The sequence below is a fragment of the Mytilus californianus genome, unplaced genomic scaffold (assembly GCF_021869535.1).
Source record: "Mytilus californianus isolate M0D057914Y unplaced genomic scaffold, xbMytCali1.0.p SCAF_23, whole genome shotgun sequence".
NCBI lineage: Eukaryota > Metazoa > Mollusca > Bivalvia > Mytilida > Mytilidae > Mytilus > Mytilus californianus.
Window position 1 is genome coordinate 5,146,045 of NW_026262672.1, and position 21,202 is coordinate 5,167,246.

Below are 21,202 nucleotides of genomic sequence, written 5' to 3' on the forward strand. Positions count from 1 at the left end.
ACTTTTGATAAGGTATTTCATTGAGAACTTGACAGACACAATGGGTCATTGATTGTTACTATTGATAAGGTATTTCATTGAGAACTAGATGGACACGGTGGGTCATTTTTTGTTACTGTTGATAAGGTATTTCATTAAGAAATAGATGGACACGGTGGGTCATTGATTGTTACTATTGCTAATGTATTTCATTGAGAACTAGATAGACACGGTGGGTCATTGATTGTTACTATTGATAAAGTATTCCATTGAGAACTAGATAGACACGTTGGATCATGGCTTGTTTCTATTGCTAAGGTATTTCGTTGAAAACTAGATGGACATTGATTATTGAATTTATTCAGTGTTATCCCTTATTTACAATTATCTCTTAAGAAATGTACATGTTGCGCACAAATGTAAAGTAATAGCATCTTAATATAAATAAAATAAATCCCTCGTATATGTTTATAACCAACAAACTTTAATAGTGCAAATAAAACAATTGAGTGAATTTGAATATCTGGTTATCGAGATTGTGCAAAATAATTTGTTACCGAATATTACAACTGACTGGAAAAGCTCATGAATATATCACTTACAGGGGAGAAACATTGCATTAGAAAAACACACCTTTCAATTATATTTTTCAGATATCAAATGCTATGATGGCATGAAAATAACAAGAAGCCCTTACTTAGAAGATAGGTAAGTTTTGTCCCAAATGTCTGTTTTGTTCAATTATTATTATACATTAATATACATATCTTTGTATATATTTAGTATGGCTCGTTAAATTTATTTTAAAAAAATCTATGTTGTCATGATGCGTAAATGAATATGTATTCCAAAGTTTTTATTTTTTAATACCAATACCATATGGATACAGGTGTACCAGTTATGCTCACAACGAAAAGATCATGAAATTTCAAAAGCTACATACTTTTAACTTCTGCGTAGTTCATATAAGTAACGTCGACAAAAAATAATTCAGATTCTGCCAGCAGTAAATAGGGAGTCGAAGTTACATATTAAAATAAATATTTTTCTGATTCGATCTGTACAAAACTATGCGACAATAACCATGTTGGTGTTTTATAGGTTTAATATATCACGGAAAATTAGGATCATTGAGTTTGACAACTACAGATACAACGTAAACAATGTTCCTACAAGTAAGTAAAAACCTGATTAAAAATATCAATCTAATATAATAAAGTAATTTGAAGACATTACAATCAAGTTTTTTGTTGCGTTGCATTGTGTATTGTGTCTGCATCGTTAGTAAATTCAAAGAAAACAAATGCAAAAATCAAGGTAAGCGTCCACTGCCGTGCATGCATCACAAGCAATGAAAATCTAAAGTCAGTCAAAGGTTACAATTGGAACAGGACACAATTTGAAAAATTACAGATTTGACAAATATACTGACATCTAAGATTTTAACACCGCGAAGACATATCACTGGTTAATTGAGACATGTCGGTAGTAAGTTAAAACACCGACACATCGTATCGGCCACCAATTCGTGAGGGTGACCGTAAAACTTATGAAATGTTGATTGTTTTTCCTCTTAACTCCCTTGGAGCAGTTTCTGTGTAAGGCCTTTGTTAACGAAGTCCGCATAGTGGCAACATGCACGAGCAAGAAGTATTATAGGCTGAGATATGAAAACGTTATACGACGGAGTCTCATACAGTTTACATTGTCATACAATAATGTTGCTTAATACCATACTGCTCACTAATTTTACCAGTTGGTTATTTATTTCCATACTACATACGACTAACTACATCATACTACTCAACCCTCTGACTGGAACCTATCGAAATATGTACTATACGTTATAATAAGATATATGCATACGCTTATATATTACATATGTTGCATAAATAATTACCAATACTTAGTACGACTACTTATGCGTTCAATCTATACAAGATTGCGTTACATTAAATGATGCTTTACTTTACACAAAAAATAATTACGGCATATCGCATAATGCCTTACGTTACATGTCACATAATTGACTATAAGTATAATGTCATTATACAATTACTACACACAATATATAGCTTCAACGCTGAATATACATTCATGTCTATACTTTGCATATTGCTTTACATACTTATGGAGATATATACAACATTGCATTATCGTAAGCAAACTTACATAAAATACTAACTGTTTCAACAATCGCTTATTTACTATACGCGGAAGCATACACACGTTCTAAACTATCATTATATAGAACATTAATTAACTTATTTCATTGATAAAATTACAATGTCGGATATTTAAATGTAAATAAATATCATATATTTGCGTTGTTGCAGAAAACTGAACATTTAGCACGAATAAATATTAACAATAAGAATAAATTTAATCCTACCTCAGAAATCCACTGACTGCATCCACGCCACATTGCAAACTAAATTTTAAACACATATACACCGACCACATCTTTACTGGTTAAGGTGTTACCTGATGATGAATACTCAGCTCATCAAGAACAGGTATCACGTGATACTCAAACCGTTCGACGAGTTTACAGGTAAATGCTCAAGTGAAAAGTGGACACCACCTAATTAATTAAAAGTAAAATGTGGACATGTATTATACACTAAAGTTTGCAGAATATACAATTTATAAGATACTGACGGTCTGCAAATTGAAATAGAATTAACCAATCAAAATAACTATACATATACGAGTAAATAAAGTCACCCTGTGACATTGACAAAGTCAAATTTATCATGACTCAAACAGATTGAAGACCTGAACAAAATCAGAAGAATCTCAAAGGTGTTCAACGGATAGAGCCAATGAAGGATATAGAAAGCATTATCAAATACCAACCAAAGGGATCTTCGCTGAAAATGTGGATCTTCACAAAATGATTTTTATGTAAATGTTTCAACAGTAAAATAACAAAAATACCGAACTCCAAGGAAAACTCAATTCCCTCTTCAAATGGCAAATCAAAAGCTTAAACAAATCAAACGAATGGAGAACAACTCTCATGTTAGGCATTTCCTCATGTAGAACATGGGGGATTACACCTGGTTTTATAGCTAGCTAAACCTCTCACTTGTATGACAGTCGCATAATATTCTATTATCGTAATTTTCTATAAAAACTTATCAACAGACTTTTCATTATTACTAAAATTCATTAATATTTTACATGGTAAATTATTTTGTCTTCCGATTACATTTTTGTCGGTAAATGTTAAGCCTAACTTTCATCAAACTTTTTTACATAGATTTTAGCCTGTTTATTAAGAACCCGAACCAGTTTAGGAATTAAGGCTAGGATTATTAATATAACAAGGCCTTTTCTACTATTGGGTCAATTCCAGTGCCGGTTGACGATTAGTATCCAAGATATATCCAGCCAAGAAGTCAACACTTTTGTGTTGCTATCAATAATTATTGGAACGTTCATTTTTATGTAAATTTACTTTTTATTAAATGTTGAAATATTCGAAATACTAAGGATGTTATCCCTCCAGGCATATCGCATAATGCCTTACGTTACATGTCACATAATTGACTATAAAGTATAATATCATTATACAATTACAACACACAATATATAGCTTCAACGCTGAATATACATTCATGTCTATACTTTGCATATTGCTTTACATACTTATGGAAATATATACAACATTGCATTATTGTAAGCAAACTTACATAACATACTAACTGTTTCAACAATCGCTTATTTACTATACGCGGAAGCATACACACATTCTAAACTATCATTATTTAGAACATTATTTAACTTATTTCATTGATAAAATTACAATGTCGGATATTTAAATGTAAATAAATATCATATATTTGCGTTGTTGCAGAAAACTGAACATTTAGCACGAACAAATATTAACAATAAGAATAAATTTAATCATACCTCAGAAATCCACTGACAGCATCCACGCCACATTGCAAACTTAATTTTAAACACATATACTCCGACCACACCTTGACTGGTTAAGGTGTTACCTGATGATGAATACTCAGCTCATCAAGAACAGGTATCACGTGATACTCAAACCGTTCGACGAGTTTACAGGTAAATGCCCAAGAAAAAGTGGACACCACCTGATTAATTAAATGTAAAATGTGGACATGTATTATACACTGAAGTTTGCAGAATATACAATTTGTAAGATACTGACAGTCTGCAAATTGAAAAAGAATTAACCAATCAAAATAACTATATATATACAAGTAAATAAAGTCACCCTGTGACATTGACAAAGTCAAATTTATCATGACTCAAACAGATTGAAGACCTTAACAAAATCAGCAGAATCTCAAAGGTGTTCAAAGGATAGAGCCAATAAAGAATATAGTAAGCATTATCAAATATCAACCAAAGGGATCTTCGCTGAAAATGTGGATCTTCTCAAAATGATTTTTATGTAAATGTCTCAAAAGTAAAATAACAAAAATACCGAACTCCAAGGAAAACTCAATTCCCTCTTCAAATGGCAAATCAAAAGCTTAAACAAATCAAACGAATGGAGAACAACTCTCATGTTAGGCTTTTCCTCATGTAGAACATGGTGGATTACACCTGGTTTAATAGCTAGCTAAAGCTCTCACTTGTATGACAGTCGCATAATATTCTATCATCGTCATTTTCTATAAAAACTTATCAACAGACAAGAACTCTTTCATCTTTACATTATTACTAAAATTCATTAATATTTTACATGGTAAATTATTCTGTCTTCTGATTACATTTTTGTCGGTAAATGTTAAGCCTAACTTTCATCAAACTTTTTTACATAGATTTTAGCCTGTTTATTAAGATCCCGAACCAGTTTAGGAATTAAGGCTAGGATTATTAATATAACAAGGCCTTTTCTACTATTGGGTCAATTCCAGTGCCGGTGGACGATTAGTATCCAAGATATATCCAGCCAAGTAGTCAGCACTTTTGTGTTGCTATCAATAATTATTGGAACGTTCATTTTTATGTAAATTTTCTTTTTATTAAATGTTGAAATATTCGAAATACTAAGGATGTTATCCCTCCAGTCACATCGCATAATGCCTTACGATACATGTCACATAATTGACTATAAAGTATAATATCATTATACAATTACTACACACAATATATAGCTTCAACGCTGAATATACATTCATGTCTATACTTTGCAAATTGCTTTACATACTTATGGAGATATATACAACATTGCATTATCGTAAGCAAACTTACATAAAATACTAACTGTTTCAACAATCGCTTATTTACTATACGCGGAAGCATACACACGTTCTAAACTATCATTATATAGAACATTAATTAACTTATTTCATTGATAAAATTACAATGTCGGATATTTAAATGTAAATAAATATCATATATTTGCGTTGTTGCAGAAAACTGAACATTTAGCACGAATAAATATTAACAATAAGAATAAATTCAATCCTACCTCAGAAATCCACTGACAGCATCCACGCCACATTGTAGAAGATGATGGATTTATCCTTGTTTTATAGCTAAACTAAGCCTCTCACTTGAATGACAGTCGCATAAAATTTCATTATATTGACAACAATGTGTGAACAAAACAAACAGACATAATAGGTAAAAATGTCAAAAATAGGGATACAGCAGTCAAAATTGTGTTAAAATCATAATCACTATAAAACAATCAAATATGTTAAAAAAGAAAAACAAAAAAAAAACATCCACAAATTAAGCAAAAATGAAAGACAAGAATACAAAAAAATTACTATAGCACAATAACACAATGGCGGGACGTAATCAGTAAATTATATGCCTTTGGTGGGTTTTTTTTCAGAACTGCTGTCATCATAACTTTTGCTACAAAGAACACAGACACTTAATAAAATATTCAATTGAAAAATAGCAAATGATCCAAACTATCAGTTAAAATTACCGTCTTTGTACTGAAATTATACTTTGATTAAAAGTCGACAATACAAATGTCGTGAAATGCAAAACACTTTCATCAGCTGCATTTCGTATTTTTTTGCAGATCTATATCGCATATTAGCAGCTGTATTGGTTTTGATATTGTCATTTACATGCTGTAAGTACTTTAAAATATATCAATGGGTTTAGAAGAAGTCTATGAGAAACTATTCAAAAGGTCTACACCAAAAAAGGAAAATGTTCAATGCTTAGAAGGATTTTTGAAATATTATTTATGGGTATATGGTGAATGCCTAGAAGTTTTTTTTTTAATTCAGCAATAACATTATTCAACCAATGAATTAAAGATCGTTTGTAAAGTCATGTGAAACTTCAAATTTAAAAAAAAAAAGTTGAATATGTTTTATATACTTGAATGGCTATAACACAAGTGTACATGAACTTATTAGTGAAAACAAGAATGTGTCCATAGTACAAGGATGCCCCACTCGCACTATCATTTTCTATGTTCAGTGGACCTTGAAATTGGGGTCAAAACTCTGATTTGGCATTAGAACTAGACAGATCATATCACGAGGAACATGTGTACTAAGTTTCAAGTTGATTGGACTTCAACTTCATCAAAAACTACCTTGACCAAAAACTTTATCCTGAAGCGGGACAGACGGACGAACGGACGGACGAACGAACGAACGAAGAGACTCACAGAACGAAAAACATAATGCCCCTAGGTGGGGCATAAAAATATCCTTTATACTATAAAAATTTAAATAAATGTACTGCTATTGAATTATTTTTTGTCTTTCAATATACTAATTCGCCGATAGTTTTCCGTATGCAGTGACCTTATCTACGAGACCTCTCGTTAGGACTTTGTCCACCGCATAGCGCAAGTGCGAGTGGAAAATCGTGAAAAAAGAATGTAAACAAACGTGCACTGGAAGGTAAATAGAAATAACTGATTCCTAAAGAGAACAAATTAAATACACCACACCAATTCACAACTATTAAGGAAAAGTTTAATTAAATGGGAATGCATGGACAATTTACCTTCTGCATCCATCTTTACTTCAGAAGCTAAGGAAATAATTCTAGCCTTGCAGTTTATTGCTTCATCAGACACACTTTTTGTCCTGAAACAAGTATCATATGACGTTTGCCCAGTATCTTCGTATGATGTTTTATAATAGCAGTGCACACTTTGTTAAGTGTTCATTGAGTCTGTTTCCTAGTCTGTCATTTTCAAAATTACCCACACTCTGTTACCTTTATCATCAACGGAGAGTATATGAATGCAGAAGCCATCTGGAATACTGAAATATTGCAATGAATACTTAGCCACGAACGCATGAATTATCTGGACCAACAGGAATATCAGTCATTAAATGACAGAAATTGTGACAATGCCTTTTGACAGATCATAATCCGTGGCCACTAAAGTTGTATTAACTGAAACGATCATCTTTTTTACTGACCCCCCCCCCCCCCCCTCCCCCCCAAAAAAAACAACAAAAAACAAAAACACACACACACACACAAAAAAAAAAACAGTGCACCCCGGATTCTCAAATAAAACTTTAAATTTGACAAATTTAATGCTGCTTGACAAAAAATAAAGTTATTTGGTGTTTATTGAAATCGAACGTTAAAATAGCACTGAGATATCATTTGGACATTTTCAGTAGTTTTTCTGATCTCTTATAAATAAATATGCAGACAATTTTGATGTGTACTTTCAAATATGCTAGATAATTCACATTTGTTACTTAGTCTTCCAGCATTGACACAGATGACGCATAGTTGCTTTTTAACCTGTGTTATATGAAAGATAAATTAGATCGTATTGGCAAAATAGTTCGGCACTACAAACTGCTTTCCACAGTGTCAACCATTTACCAAATGTATTAAAACAATTCGAATTATTTGTGTGTAAAGGACCTTTTGATCTTGTCCTCTCTTCGGCTATGAGTTTTGAAACTCACCCTGGTAAATTCCGCCATGCCCAGGTTAAATTGTGCTTATTTATAATTATTCACGTCATGGACAGATCAAAACTCAGGTTAGGTCCTCCTGATAATAGACTGTTAGTCTTCGATAGTACCATCAGCTCAATGTTTCGGTATTGACGTGATTTGTCAAATACATTTCAGATATCAAAAAGTTCAGTATTATGTGTAAAACTGTAAAATACAGTAAAATATATGTTTTGACTGAATTTAAAAATAAAAGAACGATTGACTATCAACAAACAGATTTAAATGGAAGAAGAATAACGGAATACAAACATAACATGTTTTTCTGTTACTCTTCATAACCATGTGTGTTACTGCATCTGTACTGTAATAATATAATGGTTTGACCTTGCCGTTGTTCACTTTTCGACTTACGTACTTTTCGGAATTTCTATTCTAAACATAAATATTCTCATTTTTTTCAGTCGTTGTTTGGATAATTGTTCAAAGATTAATCCGGGGTTGGATTAAAACTCGTAGTAGTAAGTTCGTAAAATATATAGACAAAAACAAAACGCTATCCCTATTATCGTGACAATGAGTCTGGTATTTTCTTTTACTAATGTTCTCTGTCGCTGATTGAATATATATCTGACAGTTCAAGTTTTACACGATAGACACATTAGTTTTCAAAAGCTGTACAATATATCGTCAAAATCATTTTCGACAATTAGTCTAAAATTGGGAATAGAAATGGGGAATGTGTCAAAAAGAGAACAACCCGACAAAAGAGCAGAAAACAGCCCACGGCCACCAATGGGTCTTTAACACAACGAGAAAATCTCGCACCGTGAGGCGGGTTTCAGCTGGTTCCTAAACAAAGATGTATATTTCTACTGTTTTTTGTTCATATTTAAGACTCGCAACTGTATGAAATAAAATTAAGTACTATAGTTTCAAGATAATAGGCAAAAATGCCAAACAATTGGTAGAAATTGTCATTTAATGGTAATTACTCCTATAAGGAGTGGTTTGTCGATCTTGGTAAGGTAGAAAGGCAAACTATGTAAATTCCAATTTGATATTATAAAAATTAACTTGTACATGCGTATATTTTGATGAATGACTATTGTGTTTACTGCCTCACTTTATTTTGTTATATATATTAATTTGTTTGTTATTATTTTTGGTGTCTTGAGTAATAAAAACTTTAAAATCGACTTATTGCAGTCAATTATATACTGTTCAGTAGCTTTTCGGACCATTCAGTATGATGTTGATATGTACATGCAATTTAAAGCTACTGAACATATTTTTATCTGCAAGTGAACTGTCTGTACTTTACCGCAGTGGATAAGTCTGAAAATGACTTAAAAATATAAAATTCAGTCTTTGCAGAGCTGTTCACATAAAAATCAGAGTTTCAGATCAAAATCAATACTAGTGTCCTGAAAAATGTGAACTTCAAAATTGGTTTTGTTAACATATGTAGTGATCTTTTCTCCTTTCTCTGAATAATGCTATATTTACAAATCTGCTATCACGTGATGAATTATCACTCTTTATACGATTGTATGCTTGTTTCACGGTACATGCAGGAACCGATGATCCTTAAGGAGAATGTGTGTTTGTCCTATCATAATTTTTTTTATTGAACACGACGTTGGTGGTATTTTTATACTAATTATATGGCATTAACCCTTTAGATCATTTTCTTCTTTCTTTGAATAACTACAAGATTGCCAGGTAGTTCGATGACATTTTTTGGAAAGGTGAGCTTTTGCCTTCTTGGCGTCCGTCGTCGTCCGACGTCGTCGTCCATCAGGTGTAAACTATTTCAAACATCTTCTTCTCCGAAACTACTTAACCAATTCCAACCAACCTTAAGCCAAATGATCCTTAGGGTATCTAGAATAAAGTTTGTGTTTTTTTTTTCTATTTCGTCAAAAAACATGGCCGCCATGGCTAAAAAATAGAACATGGGGGTAAAATACAGTTTTTGGCTTATATCTCAAAAACTAAAGCATTTAGAGCAAATATGATTGGGGGGTAAAAATGTTCATTAGGTCAAGTTCTATCTACCTGAAATGAACCAGATGAACCTAACAACTCATTTTTGGGTTGCTGCCACTAAATTGGCAATTTTAAGGATATTTTGCAGTTTTTGGTTATTATCTTGAATATAAGTATAAATAAAGATAAACGGCAAACATCAAAAATGTTCAGCAAAGTAAGATCTACAAATAAGTTTAATGACCAACATTTTCAATTGACCCCTTAAGGAGTTATTGCCCTTTAAAGACAATTTTACACAATTTGTTTATCATGTTTTCTAACATTAAAAAATATTCCCCTCTGAAACTACTGAACCAAATTAAACCAAACTGGAGCTGAATGATTTTTAGGTTATCTAGAATAAAGTTTATGTTTTATTTTTTGTTTCCTCAGAAAAACATGGCCGTCATTGCTAAAAATAGAACATAGGGTAAAATGCAGTTTGACTTATATCTCCAAAACTAAAACATTTAGAGCAAATCAGACAAGAAGTTAAAGTATTCATTAGGTCAAGGTCTACCTTCCCTGAAATTATCAGTCAAATCGGGTATCTGACTTTTTAGTTATTGCCCCTGAATTGATGATTTTGAATATTAATATAGATAAAGATAAACTGTAAACAGCAAAAATGTTCAGCAAAGTAAAATCTACAAATAAATTTTATATGACCAAAATTGTCAGTTGACCCCTTAAGGAGTTATTGCCCTTTAAAGACAATTTTTCACAAGTTGTTCATCTAGTTTGCTTACTTTAAAAAATCTTCTCCTTTGAAACTGCTGAATCAATTTCAGCAAACTTGGGCTGAATGAGTTTCAGAGTATCTAGTAAACAATTTGTATTTTATTTCCTTGTACGTCAAGAACTTAGCCACTATGGCTAAAATGGAACATAGGGGTAAATGCATGTTTTTGCTTTTGAAGAAAATATGACCGATACAAAGAACATTTTAATGGCATTTTTAAGCCACTCATTAATATATATTGAAAAGCAAAAATAATCATTGATGAAAGATTTAAGCAAAACATTACAGGTGAGCGATTCAGGCTCTTGAGAGCCTCTTGTTATTTATCTATTTACAGCTCCTAGGAAACTTGACATAGTTAAATGCACTGATTGTTCAATAAACATTGAATGGTTTAGTGATGTCCCAGACGAGTGCCTATCATATGAGCTTGATCATCGACCTAAAGGAACAAATGACTGGTCTACCGGAACATTCCTTTCTGAAGAAGTATTGGAAGCGGAAGATGGACGACGCATGTACACACTTCAAAATCTGCTACCTGAAACATATTATGAATTAAAAATGCGTTCTGTTTATAAAGATGCCAAAAGCCATTATTCGGAGTCTATGACCAAGCAGACACTTAAACTAGGTAGGAAAAGATTTGGATTTTATTTTTCAATTAAATCGTCGTTTAACATGAACGACAAGGTTTTTTTTATTTGTTTACACAAACTACAATAACCGGTTGATAACGGAATAAGCCATTGAAAATTTACCGAATACAGGTATAGAAATAGAGAGAATCATGAAATACCCGCAGCGAATGAAAACAAACGGCATCTGATTGTGCATATTTTATTAACCTTCATTAACGATCACCGGGAGCGTCTAGGTATGTCAGTTGTTGAGAGGGTTAATCTTTAAAGATCCTAATGTTGCAAAGCACCTGTCCTATCTCCATGACAAATATGTTCTTGTCCCCGCAGATAAAGCACCAAACAACATAATGTTTGTTTGTAAATCACATTATATAAACTGCTTGATAAATAAATAAGGTATTGTCAATTCACTTTGAAACTCAACATCCACGACACTAACCAAGGAGGAAATACTGGATAATCATAGGTCTGTTCTATGTTCCTTTGGAATTTCAACAAAAGATGATGAACTGGATCTTCCGTCACTGTATTGGATACCCAAACTACATAAGTGTCCATACAAACAACGTTATATTGCTGGATCTTCAAAGTACTCCACGAAACCTCTATCTAAATTATTAACATCAATTTTATCAGCTGGGCTTCAAAGTTATTGTGAAAGTACCAATAAGAGAGGAGGCGTGAATAGGATGTGGATAAAGATCTTTTTAAGTATATACAATCTAAGTCTCTTTCATCTTGCAGCAAAAGAATTTAAACATTTGACTTGTACACTTTACACAAGTATTACCAATTCCAAACTTGAAAGAGTTGGTCCTGCAATTTTTCATAAAAAAATGGCCAACGTAAATACAAGAATCTTGTCTTAGGGAGGGATAAATCGTACATTGTAAAAAATAACTATGTTTCAAACAAAAAAATCTCTGAAACTGACATTATCAGAATGCTTGATTTCTTGATTGACAACATATTTGTTCCGTTTGGAGGACGAGCTTTTCAACAAACAATCGTCATTCCCTTAGAAACTAACTGTGCTGCTCATCTTGCCGACTTATTCCTTTATTCATATGAGGCTGTGTTCATACAGGAACTTCTAAAGAAAAAGAAAAACAAGCAGTATCCTTCAAATCTACTTTAACTTTACTTTCCGCTATAAAGATGATGTTCTGTCACTAAATTACTCAAAATTTGGTGACTATGTTGAACGCATCTATCCCATCGAAGTTGATACGATATTCAAGGGCTTGTATTTCCTATCATGCTTTCCTTGATAAAGGGTTGTTGCTCACAAAAAAGCTATAAAACCAAGACTTCCAAGCGGTGAAGATGAAATCATCCCTTCGTAAATTTTACAGAAGCCATCATGAGTTGGTTGACTGTTATGGAGTACTTGTTTCACAGATGATAGCGGTTATGTTCCAATAACTACAATCCCGTCCTTCTTTCCCCTAATGTGATCTACCGAATTAGACTTATCACCGGGTTTGTACTAACAGGAGCAACACGACGGGTGCACTTTGTGGTGCAGGATCTGCCTCCCCTTCCGGATCACCTGCGATCACCCTCAGTTTTTGATTGGGTTTGTGTTGCTCAGTCCTTAGTCTTCTATGTTGTGTTTTTGTACTGCTGTTTTAATCTGTCAGTTTTTATCTTTTAGCAATGGCGTTGTCACTTTATTTTTGACTGATGAGTTTGAATGGTATCTTCCGCTTTTCTTTCAAGGGGTATCAGCAAATTGAAAGGAAAGATAGATTAGTGAAGAGCACTGGTCAACTAACAAAACTGACAGAGATTAAAACTTTTTTTACCAATTGCTCTTACCCTAACATATCTCCTGAAATTAGTAACCTGAAAACAGTTATACATTCTAACCTTTTACTTATCATTCGATACTTGTGATGCACAACGAGACGCACAATTCGGATATAAAAAAATGAATGCAGAAATGAAAACAGTCTCTTTTTAAAGAAAAATACTGTTTTCATACCATCTGGAATACGATAATACACCGAATACCATACAAAACCTTATAGAGTCATAGAACAATTATCGTACACTAAATACCACAGACCATTTGTGAAGTTGTCTCCCTTTGATCTATAGAAAATGGTTAATAAGACAAAAATACATGTTTGAACTTAAAGGACTCCTAGTATAAAACATGATGTAAAATTTTACAATAACTGTCCGTGTGGTCTTTTTAATCAAAATGATTGAAAATAATGTATTTTGCATTTGAAAATCCATATTATGTCGTTCAATGTTGCCGAATAAGCGTTCTTTAACTGTAATAATTTCGAGACTTTCGTGTAAAGTAATGTTTGTATAAAGTAGCTACGAAAAAAAGAAAATTATTCAAAAAGTAAAATAACAAAAATACCGAACTCCCAGGAAAATTCAAAACGGAAATTCCCTAATAAAATGACAAAATCAAAGGCTCAAACACATCAAACCAATGGATAACAACTGCCATATTCCTGACTTGGTACAGGCATTCTCTTATGTAGAAACAAACAAGTACAACTAATGTATCAATGTTGCTAAACCCAAGATTACCGCTCTAAGATCAAATTTGACAGGGGAAAGAAGTTCGACCTCTATTTTCCTATTGTAACATCACCGAATACAGCTATAAGTAATATTAGAATAAACCTGACATATTTACCAATCTACCCTCTGGTGATGATTTATAACTTTTTATACGATGTTAAGTTTGTTTCACTATGCGTGCAGGAACCGATGATCCTTAAGGAGAATGTGTGTTTGTCCTGTCATAATTTTTCATTGACACACGACATTGTCGGTGTTTTTCGACTATTTGTATAGCATTAATCCTTTTAGATCATTCTTTCCTTTCTCGGAATAATTACAATATCTCCAGGTAGTTTGGTGACATTTTTTATTTACCTATTTACAGCTCCTACAGAATTTTACATAGTTGAATGCACTGATTGTTCAATAACCATTGAATGGTTTATTGATGTCTCGGACAAGTGCCTATCGTATGAGCTTGATCATCGACCCCAAGGGAAATTTGCCTGGTCATAAAGATGCCAAAAGCCATTATTCGGAGTCTTTGACCAGACAGACACTGAAACTAGGTAGCCATTTTTTTTTACATTTTTCCAATTCAGATATGCCAGTTGTTCCCCCTACTTCGGCTAATCATTTAGAACACTTTACATTGTACCGCATACTGTTTTTACGTATTTTTGGTTTCTGTGCTCTCAAACGTGTCATATTTTTTCCCCACATATTTAGTATCGAACAACATTTTTTTTTAGTAAATCACACAACATACTGCTGGATAACGGAATTTGTTACTAGTATTGAAAATTCACACTAATACAGAAATAGAGAATCATGAAATAGCAGCTTCGAATGAAAACAAACTGCATCTGATTTTGCATATTTTACGGACCTTCATGCCCAAGGAGCGCCTGGGTATGTCGGTTGGTGATAATGTTTAAGGAGTATGACTTTAATGAAATAAAAGCTAGTTTGGTGAAAAGCACTCCTGACAAGATTGACACTTTTATTAGCAATCACCCTAACCCCAACGTAAACAACATGACAAGGTAATACAATCTCATATTTACTTTTATTTCGATGACTGAGACACACAGGTACGTCACCATAGCTGAAATTGTGAGTCGACATCGTATAGTAGTTACTGACCTTGAAAAACGATTGTTCACAAAAAAAAACCCATAGAAACTACATGTATAGTAGATAGAGAGATACTTTAGTAGCAAAAAAACGATCAGCAAACAAGATAGCATTGTTTAAATCATTAGCTGACTACTAATAGGAGTAATTTCTCTGCAAGTAACTGTAAAAAGCAAATATGATCATAAAAAAATGATCACAATCCCTCAGTGATGCTCGAGACCAAAATATTAAATAGTCAAGACTGTATACAAACGTTGAAGAGCTAATTAAAAAAAAGGCCAGCAGTAAAAACAAACGCTGACATGGAATTAGAGATTGAGAGTGACACGTGTCTTAATTTAAAATCACATTAAACGGTAAACTTCTTTAACGGCAAATTTAAATAAAAAAATATACGTTTTTTCTTCTTTTATGCCAGTACCAAAATACATGCTGCTCAGCTGATTAACCTCGGATTTTTCTTGTTTAGAACAGAATAATATTTCAAAGTAAACACGACATTTATATTTGATATTCATCTCACTTTTGTTCAATTTAAAGTTATACGCCAAATATTGCATCTGTGATCTAATATGCCTACCGCTTCAAATTAGCAGGTGCATTATTTTAGCCTTCTACGCTGTTGCGCAATCCATATTGCACATGAATTTCTGTTGTATCCGTAAACATAAACAAAACCAACACCATCTCAATAAACGTGATTTAATTGGGTTTTGAAGTTAAAAACTTTTTAACACAATGACAATATAGATCTTCTAATTTGAGTTTTCCGATTAGTCTTTTAAAAAGTGCTAGTTGTATTATAAAGTGTTTTCTATGTGATCGTTGAAAATGTGTATTTCGCATTAATTTTAACGTTATTTTTATACATTTCATGCTAGTTTTTAAAAAATGCATGTATTTAATACAGCATATATATTCCAATTCAACCGAACACATATAATTATTGTTGAAAAGTAAGTAAGGGATAATGATTGAAGAAGAACGTAAGAAACAATAATGAATTGCTTCAAATTCTCTGAAATAAGAAAGTTAACGAATAATAATGTCAATCTGTTTGTATGTGTATTTACTTGTATTTTTTTGTTTTATTTTGTAGCTGCTGCTCTACTCCTTTTGGATTTTGCTAAGAAAATCCGATTTTCGATATTTATTTATATTTATTTCAAACATCAAAATCCATATTTAAACTTTTTTCAGTTTTGCCAGAAGCCATAAATCAATTATCAGAGGAAGATAAAATCAGATACAAAAAGCTTATGGACAGTTCCCAAACCGAAAACCGATATTTTGTAAGAATTATGATAGTTGGAAAGGAATCGGCTGGAAAAACATGCTTATTGAGAAGATTATTGAAGGAAAGCATATCTGATGTCTCTAGCACAGATGGCGTTGACATTGTTGTTCGTAGATGTAAAATCAATATAGAAGATGGGAAATGGACCATCGACAAAGGTATAGAAATATTGGTGATAAATAACGAGTTCAATACATTACGTGTGCACTTTAGCATTCCGAATTAACAAGAAAGCCACAAACCTAATACACCTGGATACCGGTATGTTATGTGTGTGTTTGGATTCACTAGTGGCATTATATCGATCTGTCCCTTAAAAGTAATCGGTTCTATACATTTAGCAAGTGTGTCCCTTTTTCTGGTGATAACGTGTACACTAACTATGAATTCGCATGGCGGGTGACGCATGCAATGCAGTAAACGCTTACTCTGACGACACACCCGAGCTCTCGCTCATAACATTTTTATCAGTACTCTAAATACAAATCTTGAGCTAAAAACACCATATCAAGTATTTTGATATTTTGATTTCTGAGTCTGGTGTACGAGAGTCGTACTGGAATGTTTTATGACAGCAATGCCTTTTTTTCTCGCTCGATTAGAGCAGATTTCCCCTAAAATGTTGTTTTAACCTTAATTTATTTTTTTTTAATTTTTTGTGAGCTTCAACTATATTGTAAACACAAATATAGTTTTGTCCAATCAAGTCTGTCGTGGCATCATAACTAATTTTAAACATTTCATGTTACATATAAACATTGACTATGTTTGGTACATTATATTTGATTGTATTTTACATTGAAGATACATTGTTCTTATTTATCTTTCAAACCCAAACTCCTGAATTGTAGCATACACTGTTGAACATTATCTGCCAATTGCGAATAGTTTATTCAACAGACATTCGGCTTAAGGTTGCGGACACCTTGATCAAATTTGTAATAAACTAAATTAACATTAACAATTAACAATTAGGATGTTTTAAAGTTAATTGTAAGATCAAACAAGCATTTGGCTTAAGATTGCAGACACCTTGATCAGATGTATAATAAGATAACATAATCATTTACAATTTTTCTAAAGTTCTTAACTTACAAATGACAACGATCTTGGAAGCATGGTTTGAGGACCGCGATTATTTCATGTTATATGCTGAAATTTCATTTATCTTCCTGAGGAAACTGCGTGTTTACCTACACAAAAATACAATAATTTCTTTGATTTTTATAATTAAAATAACAATCATTTTGCTCGATTATTATACCTCTTGTTTTGCGAAAATAAGACGAAAATAAATGAAAGTAAAAGTATGCATTCTTAACAGAAAACCAGTCTCATTGAAGTATTAAGCCCCCGTTAAGGGTTGGAGTTAATTCTAAGGTATCCAAAAGAGGGACGAACGATACCAGAGGGACAGTCAAACTCATAGATCGAAAACAAACTGACAACGCCATGGCCAAAAATAAAAAGACAAACAGACAAATAATAGTACAGATGACACAACATAGAAAACCAAAGACTAAGACTAAGACTAAGTTGTACTTGAAAGTTGAAACACTTACACATGTAAGTTATTACATTAACTATGTGTGGCTTGTCAAATAGTAATAAAATAATAAAGATAACATCATTCATGTTTGTCTTCTAGATATTGATGATGATAAAGAAGACCGAATAAAGAGAGCACTTACTCCAAATGATAATTCAAAAATTACAACAGAGGATTATAGAGAGAAGGATTTGGCTGAATTAGAAAAAATACAAAAAACTGGTAGCAATGCACTAGATAAAATGTCAAAAATCGAAAATAAATTATCCCCGGTAGACATTACACATGATGTATCTGGTCATAAGAAAGACATTACGGAAATGTGCGTAGATGCGACAAAGGGAGACACTATAACGCATCATGAGGAACTATCTGACAAAGAAAATATTGACGAAAATATAGATGATAATGGGCCTTCGTTATTGGTTATGCCTGAGGATTTGATGTCTCATGTGCTAACTTACTCAGCTACAAATACTTCATCGAACCTTTATGCATTATGTGAATTATGGGACTTTGCAGGACAAAAGGAATTTTATGCTACACATCAAGCATTTTTGACAAGTAATGCGGTATACCTTGTTGTTGCAGATATGAATAGCGATATCAGCAAACAAAGCACTAGTCAGTGTTTTGCTAATTTTCAGGATGTTGGAGGTAGTGTGCTTAGAATTATCAAAGGGCGGGTATGCAGAACACTTTAATACAACGGATGTTTACGATATCATTTATCAAGGGGGGATACCTGATTGATAACGGATGCAGATGTCATCCTTTTTCGGATTTTCAGTTTTTTTTTTTGTATTAATCAGTGTATACATTAATATCACCATACGACCATCCATGTTATTGTTACTTCAGATAACATTGACTTCTGACAAAAATGCGAAATCTAATTAATGTGATTGCAAGCTTTAATGAAGGAGTTAAACTCATCATCTATCTTATAAGTACGCAAGACGCCGATTGGGCTACAAAAGACTCATAAGTGACGCTCGAATCATAAAAGATGAAAAAGTAACATAAAATAGCTGACGAGCAGTGAGGATTCAAAATTCTAAAAGATTTGCCATATACAGCTAAGATAATATAATTATGGGGTAGAAAATCCGAAGTGTTTCGAAAAGTTCAAGGTGAATTATTTTTTAAATTATGAAGTTGAGTTGGCAAATTTGCTACCATAGCTACCATAGTTGCAAATGTTTGAAAGAAATTATGTTCTAGACCGGTGGTTTTAGACATTTTTTAGTGTACGTTTAAATGAAAAAAAATATATCATAATTACTATTCTTATAAGTTAAATTCTTTACACTTCCTTTTCAACAACATGAACAATGTTGATCTGTTTCAGGGTATGTTGATTTTTGGTTTGATTCTATCCATTGTCATCGAACGGTCGACAATCCAGTGACTGAGCACTTTGAACCTCCTATTCTATTAGTTTTTACTGGAAAGGATAAATGTGACAAGGTAATGAAATTTTAAAAATGTGTTTCTCAGTTTTACGTGATATATATATAAAAGACTTGAATTATTAATATCTGTGCATGATCAGAGCGCCATTACAAAATTAAGATGTGGTATGTTTACCAGTTATATAGCTCCGTATAAAAACGAAATGACAATGATGTAAGGATATTTAGTTAACAAACGCATACAATAACATAAGTTGTAAAAGGCTCTCGGATATTAATATTCGAAATACGTGTACTTTAAAAGAGTTAATCAAAGGCTTGAACATCGATTAACTACTGTCGCTATAATCAATTTTCTTTCATTATGAAAAGAAGAAAATGTGGTATGATTGCAAATGAGACTTCTTTCGTAGAGACCAGCTGACATTAATGTGTAGAATAACAGATCACCGTACGGCCTTCAACAATGTGCAGAACGTGTACCGTTTAAGATGCTATAAATATGGTTTGTTTTATAGTTTTCTGGAGATCAATTGATATATTGGAATAAGAATAAATGTCGTACACTGTTAAGAGTTATAAAGTTGAAAACTCTTCATTTTCTGTTAAAGTATTAACCAAGATCATCTTAGATTCCTTTGTTTTTTGCATGTAGGCACAGTTTACAAAAAGAAAAGAGGAGCTTGATAAACAAATAGATGAAGTTTTGGGACACAGAAGCAAATATCATCACTTGCACGAAAAGTTTTATTTGTCAAATACAGAAGATTCTGAGGAAGAATTCTTAACGTTACAAAACGCAATCTTCAAGACTGCCAGAAAAATGGATATTTGGGGTAAAGCTTTTCCGTTAAAATGGATTCTTTTAGAGCAATTGATTGAATTAAATAAAGACAATGGGAAAAATTTTATCACTTTTACTGACATGGTCAATATGGGTAAACATCCTGATATCAATATACTAAAAAAAAAAGATTTGTTGATGTTTCTTAGATTTCAACATAATGTAGGGAATGTTATTTTCTTTGAAAATATTCAGGATTTAATCATACTGAAACCTCAATGGTTGGCTGATGCTTTCCGATGTTTTGTCTCAGATAGAGTTGATAACAGTAGATTGCACCACCTTGACGACTGGATATTGTTCAAGCAATATGGCAAAATAAGTGAATCTTTAATAACAAAACTCTTCAAATCAAAACAAGGAAGTCAGTTTTCAGGACAAAAGGTGAATTTGCATAAAATTATGGAAAAGCTTGACATATTGGTCAGAATTGAAAACTCTCGCTTTTATATGATGCCAAGCAAGATGCCTGCTTCTGCTTTTGAAGATGTATGCAAAAGTGTTAACATTCGAACAGAAGGATGTAAAAGGACTTCGTGGCTGTGTTTAAAATTTGATTTTCTTCCACCTTCTTTCTTCAACCATCTTTCTGCCTGGTTTATCAGACACTACTATCCTAGCAAAGTGGACAGTGCTAGTGGATCATTTGCTTTATACCGCGGAATTTGTATGTTTGACATTGATAGATCTGGTTGTGAAAAGATTCTGGTTACAATGTCGACTGATATAATTGCTCTGCAGGTTGTTTCTTTTTCCAAACAACAAAGAGAAGTCGGAGATACGTGTAGTAATATCTACAATAAAGTGAAAGGGGTAGTTGAAGAAATAAAAGAGAGTTATAGGGTAAAATTATCATTTGGACTCAATTTCAAATGCAGTGATGGCGATTTTTATAAAGATACTTTTGACTATGACACTTTGACAAATAACCAGGAGTGTTTCTGTCCACAGCATAAAACAGTACATTTATCTGAAAAGTTATACGCGCCTTGGATGAAGACTGAGGTATGTTTTTAAAACGGGATATTTGAGAAATGGTGGGATAACCATTTGTATACATCAATCTTCCTATAGAAAAAACAAAAAATAAGATTGATTGGCTTAAAAGGTAATAAATTAAAAACAGGT

General features: G+C 32.6%; 1 protein-coding gene across 1 annotated transcript; it reads left to right on the forward strand.

The window, feature by feature from the left end:
• Positions 1-10,642: 10,642 nt before the first annotated feature.
• On the forward strand, positions 10,643-20,272 carry LOC127732274 (uncharacterized; the record flags this gene model as incomplete). The annotated part of the gene is made up of 5 exons (XM_052241350.1): positions 10,643-11,287; positions 16,170-16,424; positions 17,915-18,472; positions 19,167-19,285; positions 19,886-20,272. Coding segments are annotated over exons 1-5 (1,437 nt in total), but the record flags the coding sequence as incomplete, so codon positions are not given.
• Between the last annotated feature and the right edge of the window lie 930 nt (positions 20,273-21,202).